Raw genomic sequence first — 12,213 nt, 5'->3', positions numbered from 1 at the left:
AAATTTTTAAGGGTCGTCAAAAAAAGTGTGTTGAAGAAAGCTTTCTAGTAAAAAAAAAAAAAAGAATTAGATATGTATCATAAATAATAAACTAATTATTTTGATTTTTTTTTGTTTTCTGCAAATCAAATTCGCATTCCAGGTTGGTTCATTCCGCATAGAAGAAAACATGAAGATGATTCATGCTCCTTAACAATGTATATATAATTTTCTTTGAATAAACATTATACATAAAATTTTTTGAGTATTTTTCGGCATGGAATGCATTATCGTATTTTACATTAATTTATATGGGAAAAATTGTTTCGCTTAATGAGTGTTTTGCATTACGAGTAAGATTCTGGAACGAATTATGCTCGTTAAGCGAGGTTCCACTGTACCTGGATTTTATGTTTGTGCAGAGACCTTTTAAAAGGAATGCAAAATCAAGGAAATTAAATATGGCAAATTAATGTATTACATTAAAAACATAATCTACTTCACTTATGTTACATGTCCATTAAAATAAGTTTCTGCTTTTTCACTTTCTGCTGAACCCTGTATACCTTAGTACTACTGATGACAGCCATCATGTTATCACTGACATATAATTTCATAAACTATTTACTCAGTGTTGATAAAAATGTTGCTTCAGGTTCTCTTTCTCCACCATTATCTTCTTCCTCCTCCTCAGACACATCAGATGTAAATTTCTCATCCATCATTTATTCTGAGGTCTGCACATCACATGTTACATCATGAAGACGATGACAAGAGGAACTAACAATCACCATAAGACAAATGGGCACATACACGAGGGCACATTCCAAAAATTGAGCTTACAGCATAAACACAGCAGTTTCATCAACAACTTTAGAGACACCTGAAGATGACCAGTGTTGGTCGAAACATGTAGTGTGCATATACCAGTGATGTAGAAGAGATTTTAACATTTACAACTTTTAAAGGTTTTAAAAAAGCAAATTGCATGTGAGATGGCTAACTAACAAGAATAAATATTTTGGTAAAGGATGCTACTTATAATATTAAGGACACTGGTAGGTTTTCCAGGTACAGTTCCCTGCCTGCCTCACAGTGTACAGTATATGTAACAGGCTTCTATTAACATGCTGAAATATATGTATGATGTAATAATTATATTGTAAACAGTTTTAATTGTGAATGTTAATTATAACTAATGCCACTATTCGGTATTTAAAATTGAAGAGATGTCTAAATCACCCACATCAAACTTTCAGAATTCAAATTCATAGATTAGTTGTCAGGCATGTCTGTTTTCCAAAGTCTGGAGTTCGACTCCATTTCCCCATTTCCAAGGGATGCTGGCACTGATTCCTTCCTCACCACTTGGCCTGCTCCACCATTAAACACTGAAAAGGGGAGAGTAGGAAGAATGTAGTAATGTTCAGTGCACACTGTTACTAAACTGAAACAAAAAATGAAAAATTCACTAAATGTAAAACAGTGATTTTATAGTTGTGGAAAATATTATGTTGTATATTATAACACTAACTAGGGTTTGTGGCCTGCCATAAATTGAACCACAGATAAGCAGCAGTCTTTGTACAGTTGTAGAGAACACTGATTCCAGTACGATTTTAAAGGGGGGGGGGAAAAGAAAAAACTCTGTGGCCTGTAGTCCACAAGCAGAGAATAACATGTTTAATTTTGGGGATCATGGTTCAGTAAATTAAAATGTAGCTATAGCTTTTATTTCTCCAGTAACCTTATGTATACATTTTTTTTGTACAGGTAGAAAAGAGGGTACAAGAATGTAGGAGAGTGATTGATTTATTGGAGAAACTAAATGGTGGAATATCTGTTGATAATGTTCTTGGCAAAGATTTTGAACTTGGACAATTCAAGGTATGATTTGACAACAGTTTTCTTAAAACTTAAAAGTTTCAGTTTTTAAGAATATTTTACTCTAAGCATGGAAACTCTACTGCATTATATGCAGTGCGCAGATAAATATATCTTTGGTGGTTATTCTGGTAAATTATATGAAAGACAGCACTCTCTTAGTCCTGTGCTGTGGTGAGTATGTGTTACTACTATTTCACTTTATATAATTTATAATTAGTGCCTCATTGTACATCTACCAACAGTGAGTTCTGGGCCATTCAATTAATCTGAGGCTGAAACAAAAGAAGAGCTGTATATGCAATACAAATAGTAACATTTTTTTATGGAATATTTGGGCAGGTATAATATTAAAGACTGAATATGAAGATGAAAGAAGATTACTTCAGTTTTTACTTGTATGTAAGATGCATCGCTATATGATATGCTTTATACTGACTCAGCTTGTTAAATTGTGAAAGTTAAAGCCATCCTTCTCATTTAGGACTAAGGTTTCCCATATTTTCTGAGTTTGCTTTTAGAAAGAGTGAGCCACTTACTCTTGCTGCATAGTCAGACAGAGCTAAGTTTAAAATCCTTTCTCAAGAAAAATTCTGTAGTCGCAGTGTCATTAGATAGCATTTGATAATATGCACTGACTGAGAACATAAGATTAGCCTTTACTAATAATTAATGTTGACACAGTATTTTAATCTCTCATTTGTGTTTGTATGTAGTTGTAGATATAATAAATGAAAATATTAAGTATGAGTCCTTATGGTTCCCAAAACTTGTATCTATGACAAAATGTAGATTATATTCTGTACTGTGTATGAACAAAATCTATAAAGGGCTATATTAAACAAAAAAGAAAACTCGTGGTTTTAGTCCGCAAGCGAACTATACTGACCGAGCGACCGCCGCTTGTTGGCGAAGTTAGTGCCAACGGTTGGGGGTATCACGTGGTCAGCGCAATGAATCCTCTTGGCCATTAATTTCGGTTTTCTAGACCACAGCCGCTATTTCCTTGAAATAGCTCCTCAATTATCCTCACGAGGCTGAGTGAACCCCATCCCAGACCCACTACGTCTCAGAAAATCTGGTAGCGCCGGGAATCGAACCCGGACCTCAGGATCTGTAGCCAGGAACTCTGACCAGTAGACCACAGAGTTTACTCTTTATAAAGGGCTGTTGGGCCACGCTATAGTTCAAGCGGCTAATCGCTGGCTTCCCACCGCGGTGGCCTGGGTTCAATCCCAGGTCTGGTCAAGTGGGAATTGTGGTGGACAAAGTGGTGCTTGGGCGGGTTTTCTCCGAGTACTTCGGTTTCCCCTGCCAATCTTCATTCCACCAAGTTCTCCATCATCATAATCACCCAGGGCAGGCTACAATAGGCCAATCAGTGGCCACCGTGCCGAGTGGACCAAGTTGGACTCCACCCCCCACTAAGCGAATTTAAGGGCTGTATTATTGGTAATAACTGAATACTGCTGCTTGCCACTTAGGGTCTGCAGATCATATTTTGTCCACCTCTGTTCACAAGAGCTGAGTCTGACTCTTCCGTCCTGTAGTAATTGTTGCACAGGATACTAGGCAATCTCCAGAAAGAAACCACAATATTCTTGTGAGGGATCTTATTGATCATCCATACTAAGGCTATGGAAAGAAGTTCCATGGATGACTGCCTCCATGTCTTCTCTGAACTGCTGTACTTCTTCCAGCTTTTACTGGCTGGCCATTCTGTTTTCATTAATACTGGTAGTAACAACCTCTGCTAGCATTACTCACTTGCTTGTTGACATATGCCCAAGAGGGCTGGTGGATAATGCAACAGTAGGAAAAAGGAGGGAATCCTGGAATGCCATCAACCCTGCCATCCATGGGTCTTCCTTCTGGAACCTCTATGTAGTTACTGTACTATGCTGCAATTGCTCATATGTTTAAATAATAACATCAGTTTTCTTTCAGGACCGATTAAATCTGACAAACCTAACCATGATGGGACATTCATTTGGCGGCGCTACAGCTCTTCTGACTCTTGGACGTGATTACCGTTTCAAGCAAGTGTCTTTAAAATAAATACCAAAACTGTAATACTACCCTTCCTCATCCATAGGCAGCAACATTTTGTGTTATTCTTAACATGTTTTCCTTTCCTCATTTTAGATTTGGTGTCATATTGGACCCATGGATGTTTTCCCTCAAAGAAGAATTAAATCTACCAAGCACAGTTAAACAGCCATTGCTGTTTATAAATACTGAGACATTTCATATAGCACCAAATTTTTATGCTGTAAAGAAATACACAGACACTACATCAAATGGGTGTGGCAAGAGAACTGTCTTCACAATAAGGTGTGTTTACAGATATTAATTTGGTGGTGTTACATATTTACACAAGCAGCCTCCGTAGTCTAGAGGTAACGTTCCCACCTCGTGACTCATAGTACGCGGGTTCAAATACCCGGCGGAGGTCATCGAATTTTTAAGGGCAGAAGAATTCAGGGAACAAGTCCTCTGGGAGGGACTTTAAGCTGTGGGTCCCATGCCGTAGCTTTACGGCACGTAAAAGAACCTCATGTCTCCAAAGGAGGTCACTGAGCCAAATTAATGGACGTTTCCCACCCAACAGCAGTCTCTAATACCTCTGGTAGATGGGGGGAGCATTATAGATACCTCTCAGCTAGTAGAGCCGGTCTCGCTGGCTGGGCGGGACTGATGGTAAGCACCAGTACCGGTAGGATATAGAGATAGAGGGAAGTGGCCACCGTGAATACAGGTCTAAGTGCATGGGGAAACCCACCCTCTGCAATAACTAACTAACTAACTAACTAACTACATATTTACACTGTAAATTCACATTTTAAGTACTCTGTCTTCTGCAAGGTGTGTAACTGATGATGATGATCATCATATTCTTAGACATTTCCACTTACGTGAGTTCCCATAGCAACCAATATCCTCTCCATCCAATTCCTTCATTAGTCTTCCTCATGGGCATTTTCCTTGTAGTTTTATATTCAGAACTTTCTTTGGATTCTATTTTCATACATCCTAGAATATGCCTGTTCTATCTTATTCCATTATTTATTAATATATCTTCAGAGTTGTTTATCTTCAATTCTGTCTCGTTTTTCATTCCTTGTTCCCTCTTTTTTCTGGATTTCCCTTCTCTGTACCTTGTAAAAATCTCATCTTAGCGGTATATGTTCAGTTAAAATTCTTACCCGATGTACAAAGGTACATTAAAATTTAAATAAAATGTTATATGTTTTGGCAAAGTAAACAGTAATTAGATATATTTTATTATTCTATATAATTTTTCTTCGTTTTAATTCATTTGGTTCAGTAATCCCCAAGTTTCCAGTTGCGCCTTAAAGCCATTCATGCACAGCATCCCCACATTCATCATGACTAGAAAATTTCTGACATTGTAATGCTTCCCTCAGTGGTTTAGAAAGGTCAAATGTTGTTAATGGCTTCACCAGCAGTTGCAGGAGAGTGAACATTATCTTGAAGCAGAAAAATGGCTTTTGAAACTGGTCTGTGGTGTTGTGATCTGTTATGTAGCATTTTATGATATTGAATTCTAGTGAAAATTAACCAGTATAGGACCAGTGGAATTGCAGAAAACATAACATCACTTTTCCTGCTGAAGATTGAGATTTGAACTTCCTGGCTATGAAAGATGTTAGAATCTATCATACTGCTTGCTTCTTACTCCCAGTCTCATCTCATCTCATCACAATGTGACTCCAGCTCATTATGAACAGTGTTGTAGGTAGAACCACAGCTATTGTTTATTACAGATGTAATTTCACCAGTGATGAGTCTTCAGTCATCTCACCTGCATAGTACCTTCAAGCCATGCACATGGCCACCCAGAATGCTCATCAACACTTGTCCAGCCGTGTTTCAGTATTTCAGCCCATTTTTAAACCGTCCTTTGGCTCTTACTGACTTGCCATTCTTCCATAAATTCCACTAGCTTTCTGACACACACAGTTCATTCTTCATTGGTACATTCTGCTAGTGGAGGGGTCATGTTAAATATGTGACAGTGTTCACTACTCAGAAAATGGTGAAAAGCAACTAGGTGCAAATAAGGAAAGATTCATATTGTTTATATCTACCATCATTTTTAGCTGCTAACATAACTTTTTTGATAATAAACTGCCATTAACCGGTCTAGAAAACCGAGATTAACAGCCGTGGGGATCTGTTGTGCTGACCACACAACACCCTCTGTCCACTAAAGTTGGCAATAACTTCACTGACAAGCAGCGGTCAATCGGTCGGTATAATTCGCTTGTGGACTACAGGCCACGGAGATGTTGAAACTGTCATTAATCCATTTCTGTCCTTTCTAGATTTTTCTTATGTATTGCCTTAAATTTTTTCTTGTGTATTGCTTTAAATATTTGCTCTCCCTTGTGGATTTTCCCATGTATATGTGCCTGTTACTTAGCAGTATAACTCCCATTAGCATAAGGCATGTTCACATTTCAATACAAAATTATTGCAGTTATTAACATCATATATGACCACACTGTACATATTTCATTTCTGGCCACTCTTATACATTATAGCCCTTGAAAGACACTCTGTAATTATGATGTGACTGAAAAAAAAATAATATAGAGTAAGCAGTGCTCCTGTCTAGAGGTACACCATGAACATTCTCAGCAGAGGTGAACACTGCAGTACTGTCTAAGCAATCCTCCCACTTTCATCTTCTACTCTTGTTCAGAGGAACTACCAATTCTGATAGAACATGCATGGCGCCAAAATAGCAAGCATTGACTTTTTGTTTTTATGGATAGTTGGTACAGTATGTCAGTCCTCATTATGATAGTGTGAAGTGCTCTAGAATGGTACCTAACTAACAGAATTACTTGTACAAAGTCAGCATGTTTGAAGTTGATATTACGGCTATCCAAAGTTAGCACCCTCATCAGTGCTTGTATTATTTCTTTTAACTGTACGTCCAGAGGCTAAATGCTACTGTTAATTCTGTCTGTAGAGGAACAACCCATGAAAATCAGACTGATACTCCCCACCTTGTGGGATACTGGCTAAACTGGAAGATGAAGAAGCTTCCCCCTATTATAGCATCTAGAATCAACAACCTTCTTATTTTGGATTTCTTACAAAAACATATAGGTATGTACAGTCTGGTTTATTCTTAAATGTCAAGTTTATAAGGTACTTGTAATAAAATATATTAGTGATTAAAGTCCCTTACAGAAATTAAATATTTTAAAGAAATCAGACCTTTGTGTGTGTGTGTGTGTTTGTTTGCATCTGTGTGCATGTTGGGGGGGGCACGCATGTGCGCGTGCATGTGAGGAGGCATATGCATGCAGGAGTATACATGTTTGTGATGTGTAGCAGTTACTTAAGATAAATATTGAGGCATATGCATGCAGGAGTATACATGTTTGTGATGTGTAGCAGTTACTTAAGATAAATATTTCTTTACGATGTCATTTCTAACTTTCATGTTAACAGCTGTAAGTTACTCTAATTTAAAAATAATTGGAGAATTTTTGTTCTTGACACTTTATCCTATGCCTGTTTGTTTTCTTAATGAGTCATGCCCAAATAGTTGCAGGTATTATTTATGTGCTGTAATTTTATAGAAACAATTTATATACAAATTATTGTTGATTTATGATAATGTTTTTGAAATTGTGCTATAATTAATACCATTAACAATTCTTTTCTTAAAGGATTAGATCATGAACTGGATACTTCATTCCTCGTTACACATGCACAAAATGTAGTGGAAGGAACACTGGAATGGAAACAGTGAACATAATTTGGTGCTGTTATGTAGTTCATAAGTAGCATACCAAAAACCACCAAAATTCTATTCAGTCATGATTTTAAGTCCCACCCATGTAGTTCTATACATATAAATTTAAAATTACCTTTTTAAAGCTGAAGTATTTTGTCTTGTGTATGACATGATATACTCCGGAACTAAGAAAAAACAACTCTCTTATGAAGAGACAGCTCACTTATTTTACAAGACTTAAGATAATTTACACATCATATTTTTTTTATTTAAAATTTGATATAGTAGCATTTTTAGAACAGTAAGAAACTTAGAAGAATACTATTGCTTATCTTTATGATGTCAGGTAGAATTAACATTTTACAAGTATGCAGCATGTTAATAACATATGTTGTATAGTCTCACCGACCTGAGTAATGATAGGCCATGACAGACACAATGAACTCCTAGATTGTAAGTTGCAAACATAGAGCATTATTACAAAGTTATAAGTTTATATTTCTTTATGGAAGTTTGCTGTTCCAAATAGAATATGTAACTTCACTTCATGTACACACAACCCTTTGATTCTTGTATTTATTTCACATTTATAATGCAGTATAAAAGAGTTGCCTCCTGTTTCAGACATCATATTACTAATTAAAATACTTATCTGCATTACACAGCAGTGAATTTAGGCTGAGAGATATAGTGTTGGACATTAATAGTGAAAATATAATGTAGTCTGCAGTGACAGCCTTTAAAGATGTCATGTTTGGTTATAATGTATAGTGTGTGGACTCCTATATTATAATTGATTACTATGAGGAACATTAAGAAATAAATAATTTATTTTTTGTTTTATTATTCTTAGTGGGGTGAGCCTGAGTCCACTTGGTACTGCGGCCATTACAGGCCTATTGTACCAGCCTCATATGATAGATGATGGTGACTGTGGACCAGTTCGTGGAATGGAGATTGGCAGGGGAAACCGAAGTACTCGGAGAAAATCTGCCCCAGTGCCACTTTGTCCACCACAAATCGCAAAGGACCTACCCAGGCTTGAACCTGGGCTGCTGCATTGGGAAGCCAGCGACTAACCACCTGATCTGTGGCACAGCCTTGAAGAAATAAAACTGATAAAATCTGTTTTAAAGAAGGCACAATGTGTAACAGTCTGGAAATACTGTAATTCAGCAGCAGAACTCACTGTGGACAGAAATGCCTCACACTCTGATTTGTACGTCACTTAATTGCATAAAATATTAGTCATAATATATATCAACTTACAATGATTAATGCTTCCATCATATTCTGAATATAATAAATTCTTCAGCTTTCTGCTTTTGCAGTACTTGTATTAGATACAGGTGTTTTTTAGACTTGAGAATTCGCAGGGTGCTGATGCTAGACAACAAATACATGTGTAATGTCTAAGCAGTAAAATTATCACAAATCCCAAACCTGCTTAAGTAGATATGAGACAAACTCCATCTTAAGTGCAACAATTTAATTGTAGTTCTTTCTTCTTCCCTTCCTCCACACTACATGTTTCAGCCCTAATTGGCCATCATCAGGTGTGTATTCTTACGTATCTGCTACACTGCCCGTAGTTTAAAATTTAAAATCACCAGTCTTTCCAATTGTATGTATGTATAAAATTCAAATTAAAATGTCTATAACTTTATAGACATTTTAATTTGAATTGAAGTTTTAAAAAAGTGCCATTTTTAGAAATCAAATTGACGCGTGTAGATTAACAAAGATTTTATACATACATACAATTGGAAAGACTGGTGATTTTAAATTTTAAACTACGGGCAGTGTAGCAGATACGTAAGAATACACACCTGATGATGGCCAATTAGGGCTGAAACATGTAGTGTGGAGGAAGGGAAGAAGAAAGAACTACAATTAAATTGTTGCACTTAAGACGGACTTTGTCTCATATATTGTGTGAGTGTAACAGGATGCTTAAATATAATACTGCTTAAGTAGATGTGAAGTGGAAGCTACTGTACTGTATGTTTTTATGACTTACATCTCATAGTCATTTTTGACTAACTCTGGATCCATGGAATGTATGTACAAGGTTTGAGAGATAAATTCAAGATAGAGTCCATTACACATATTTAAAAGCAGACAGGAACATGTTTCAATTTGTCTGTGGAAGCTGACTCTTCCATTGTGTTCCCTGTAAAAAGTTGGTCACTCCTCTCTTCACGCTTAATTTTATTTAAGATTCTGTATCATGCAGTTCGTTTTGACAGTTCATAGTGATGGAACAAATATTGAACATTAAGTTTTGTCTCAAGATGGGCAAAACAGCTGCTGAAAATTTCCAGCTGATAAAAAAAGACTTATGGTGACAGTGCTGTCTCTCATACACAAGCATTTTTACAGTATGCAAGTTTTGGGACAGCCATGCACATCTTGATGACAACAAATTCAGTGGATGACCAACAGACATTTAAACACTTGACATGATCAAAACAGTTCAGGAATTGATTCAACTGATCAAATGACTCTTCAGATGATGTAACAGGAACTAGAAATTAGAAGAGAAACAGTTCACAGAAACTTAGTGGAAGATCTCAGATCTCAAAAACAAAAGAACTGCACTAGGTTTGTTATGCCCTGTTTGACCAATGAATTGAAGACCTCAGACTGCAAGCTTTTCAAAAGTTTATTCAGTCTATAGATGATGATCATTCCTTGCTTTACTCAGTTTTAATGGATGATGAGACCTGGTGTTACCAGTATGATCCCCAAACAAAAGGACAAAGCAAGGAATAGTATTTTCCAAGTTCTCCAAGACAACAAATGTTGATTTCAGAAGTTATAAAATAAAGTGGTGTCAATCACATTCTTTGATAGTCAGGGAATCACTTGAGAAGAATTTGTTCCACCAAGTCAGACAGTAAATAAGAAATGGTAAGTGGAAGTACTGTCTTGTTTGGTTCAAAGAATATATCGAGTAAGACCTCAGTTTCAGGAAAGAGGAAATTGGTTCCTCTTGCATGACAATGCAGGACCTCACACTGCAGTATCAATAGAGTAACATAACACAGTCAGAGTATGTTCTTTCTTTAAAATGTTTCTGCTGCAGCAAACTTGATAAGGTTAATGAAATGTGCTTCAGTATATTACTTTATATACACAACATGTTTGCTAAATTCATTTTATTCCATGAAATGTATAACATTTTAGATGTGACCATTGTTATGCCTCAGTAAAACTTAATTCTGATTGCATCTGTGTTCATGAATTAAAGGTTGTACTATTTATTATGACTTTGTTTGTATATTAAATATCATTATACATCAATAGTAGGTCTGTCATATTGCTAGTGGTCCCTTTTAATATAGAGGTGTATATACAGTCAATTTGAGTGCTGTCTTATATTGCAGATGATAGTACTCTTCATAACTACTGTCATGAGAACCTAAAATCATATACAATCAACTTAATTAGACAGTACAGCCAAATCAAGATTAAGGGCTTCTTGATGGGTACACATCTACCAGCATCATATCCCAGAAAAACCATGATCTTGAAACTCACTACCATGAGAACCTCAGTATGGACTGAGATCAGAATAAGTCATGCTTTCTTCAAACTTTGATGCAGACTGTGTTTAAGTTTTGTGTTATACTGTCATTGAAAAAAAAAACACACACTATACATTTAGAAGTCAGTATCCTTAGCATGCACTTAACCTTGTGTTAGTATTGTGGTCTTACAGGTTATGACACCATGTTGTCTGGTAGGTAGGTTTGAAAAGAACATGGGTGCTGGATATTCTCCAAAATATTAGTACCCACCTACCAGACTACATGATTGTCATGAAGACCACATAAATCTTCACTGCCATGAAAACCTCAAATCTTACTTTGCATTAGGTTTGAGGTTTGCAAACACTTTATTGCAGCGGAGCTGTAGTGCAAGATCAGACACAAAGTTTGTGATATGACTTTCTTTCTCAGCTTTCTTGCTGTCAAACACTACCACCAGAGTCATACGAGGGTCTGTGGATGCCATAATATATGTCCTTTGATCCTGAAACAGATGATATATATATATACCACTTATTTTCAGTGTGATTTTTTAACTAGAATGTTTATTAAAATCTAATAGGCTTTGACATGTGAATGATCATGGAAACAAATACAGTAAAACTTGTGAGATCTGAGACACTCTCAGCAGTTACTAGGAAGACAGGTCTTCTAGAATGTGGTGACATGTAGTTCAGTAGACAGGTACCTTGTGCCTCCAGCTTCTGGGCTAAAGATGGAGGCAGCAGGTACCTCCAATATGTTAGTATCTATATACAAACTACATGGCATCACATCCCAGAAGATCATAATAATAATAATAATAATAATAATAATTCAATTCAATTCAATTCATGTTTATTTACATGCAATAACTTAACAGCACAGTGGCCAATTACAAAGTTAGCACGAGTATATAAGGTACAGAAAATAATTAAAACAAAATACAAATATGACAAATAAATCTGTGAGCATTAATCTAAAGAAGACTTAAATATATACATACATTTATGAATTATTACGAGTGTTGCTAATACT

The 12,213-nt window shown here is 36.2% G+C and overlaps 2 protein-coding genes across 5 annotated transcripts in view; one reads left to right on the top strand and one right to left on the bottom strand.

Annotated features, from left to right (window-relative positions):
- The window catches only part of LOC111865647 (platelet-activating factor acetylhydrolase), a 50,870-nt gene that overhangs the window by 31,504 nt on the left and 7,153 nt on the right, over window positions 1-12,213 (top strand). The window contains exons 6-10 of one of the 3 annotated variants that reach the window (XM_023853849.2): window positions 1,753-1,866; window positions 3,811-3,902; window positions 4,009-4,197; window positions 6,866-7,005; window positions 8,496-8,527. In XM_023853849.2, coding sequence (XP_023709617.1) covers window positions 1,753-1,866; window positions 3,811-3,902; window positions 4,009-4,197; window positions 6,866-7,005; window positions 8,496-8,503 — 543 coding nt within the window. In that variant the 3' untranslated portion in view covers window positions 8,504-8,527. Of the gene's footprint in view, window positions 1-1,752; window positions 1,867-3,810; window positions 3,903-4,008; window positions 4,198-6,865; window positions 7,006-7,574; window positions 8,528-12,213 lie in introns of those variants that run through there. The other 2 variants (XM_023853842.2, XM_023853835.2) reach the window with 2 other exon arrangements.
- The window catches only part of LOC111865633 (KICSTOR complex protein C12orf66 homolog), a 64,459-nt gene continuing 52,562 nt past the window's right edge, over window positions 317-12,213 (bottom strand). Inside the window, exons 9-10 of one of the 2 annotated variants that reach the window (XM_023853825.2) lie at window positions 11,514-11,680; window positions 317-1,370 (exon numbers count right to left, since the gene is read on the bottom strand). In XM_023853825.2, coding sequence (XP_023709593.1) covers window positions 1,364-1,370; window positions 11,514-11,680 — 174 coding nt within the window. In that variant the 3' untranslated portion in view covers window positions 317-1,363. The remainder of the gene's footprint in view (window positions 1,371-11,513; window positions 11,681-12,213) is intronic. The other variant, XM_023853817.2, reaches the window with a different exon arrangement.

This window comes from Cryptotermes secundus, unplaced genomic scaffold, assembly GCF_002891405.2.
Source record: "Cryptotermes secundus unplaced genomic scaffold, Csec_1.0 scaffold968, whole genome shotgun sequence".
In the NCBI taxonomy this organism is placed as follows: Eukaryota; Metazoa; Arthropoda; class Insecta; order Blattodea; family Kalotermitidae; genus Cryptotermes; species Cryptotermes secundus.
This window is presented reverse-complemented; position numbering and strand designations above follow the sequence as displayed.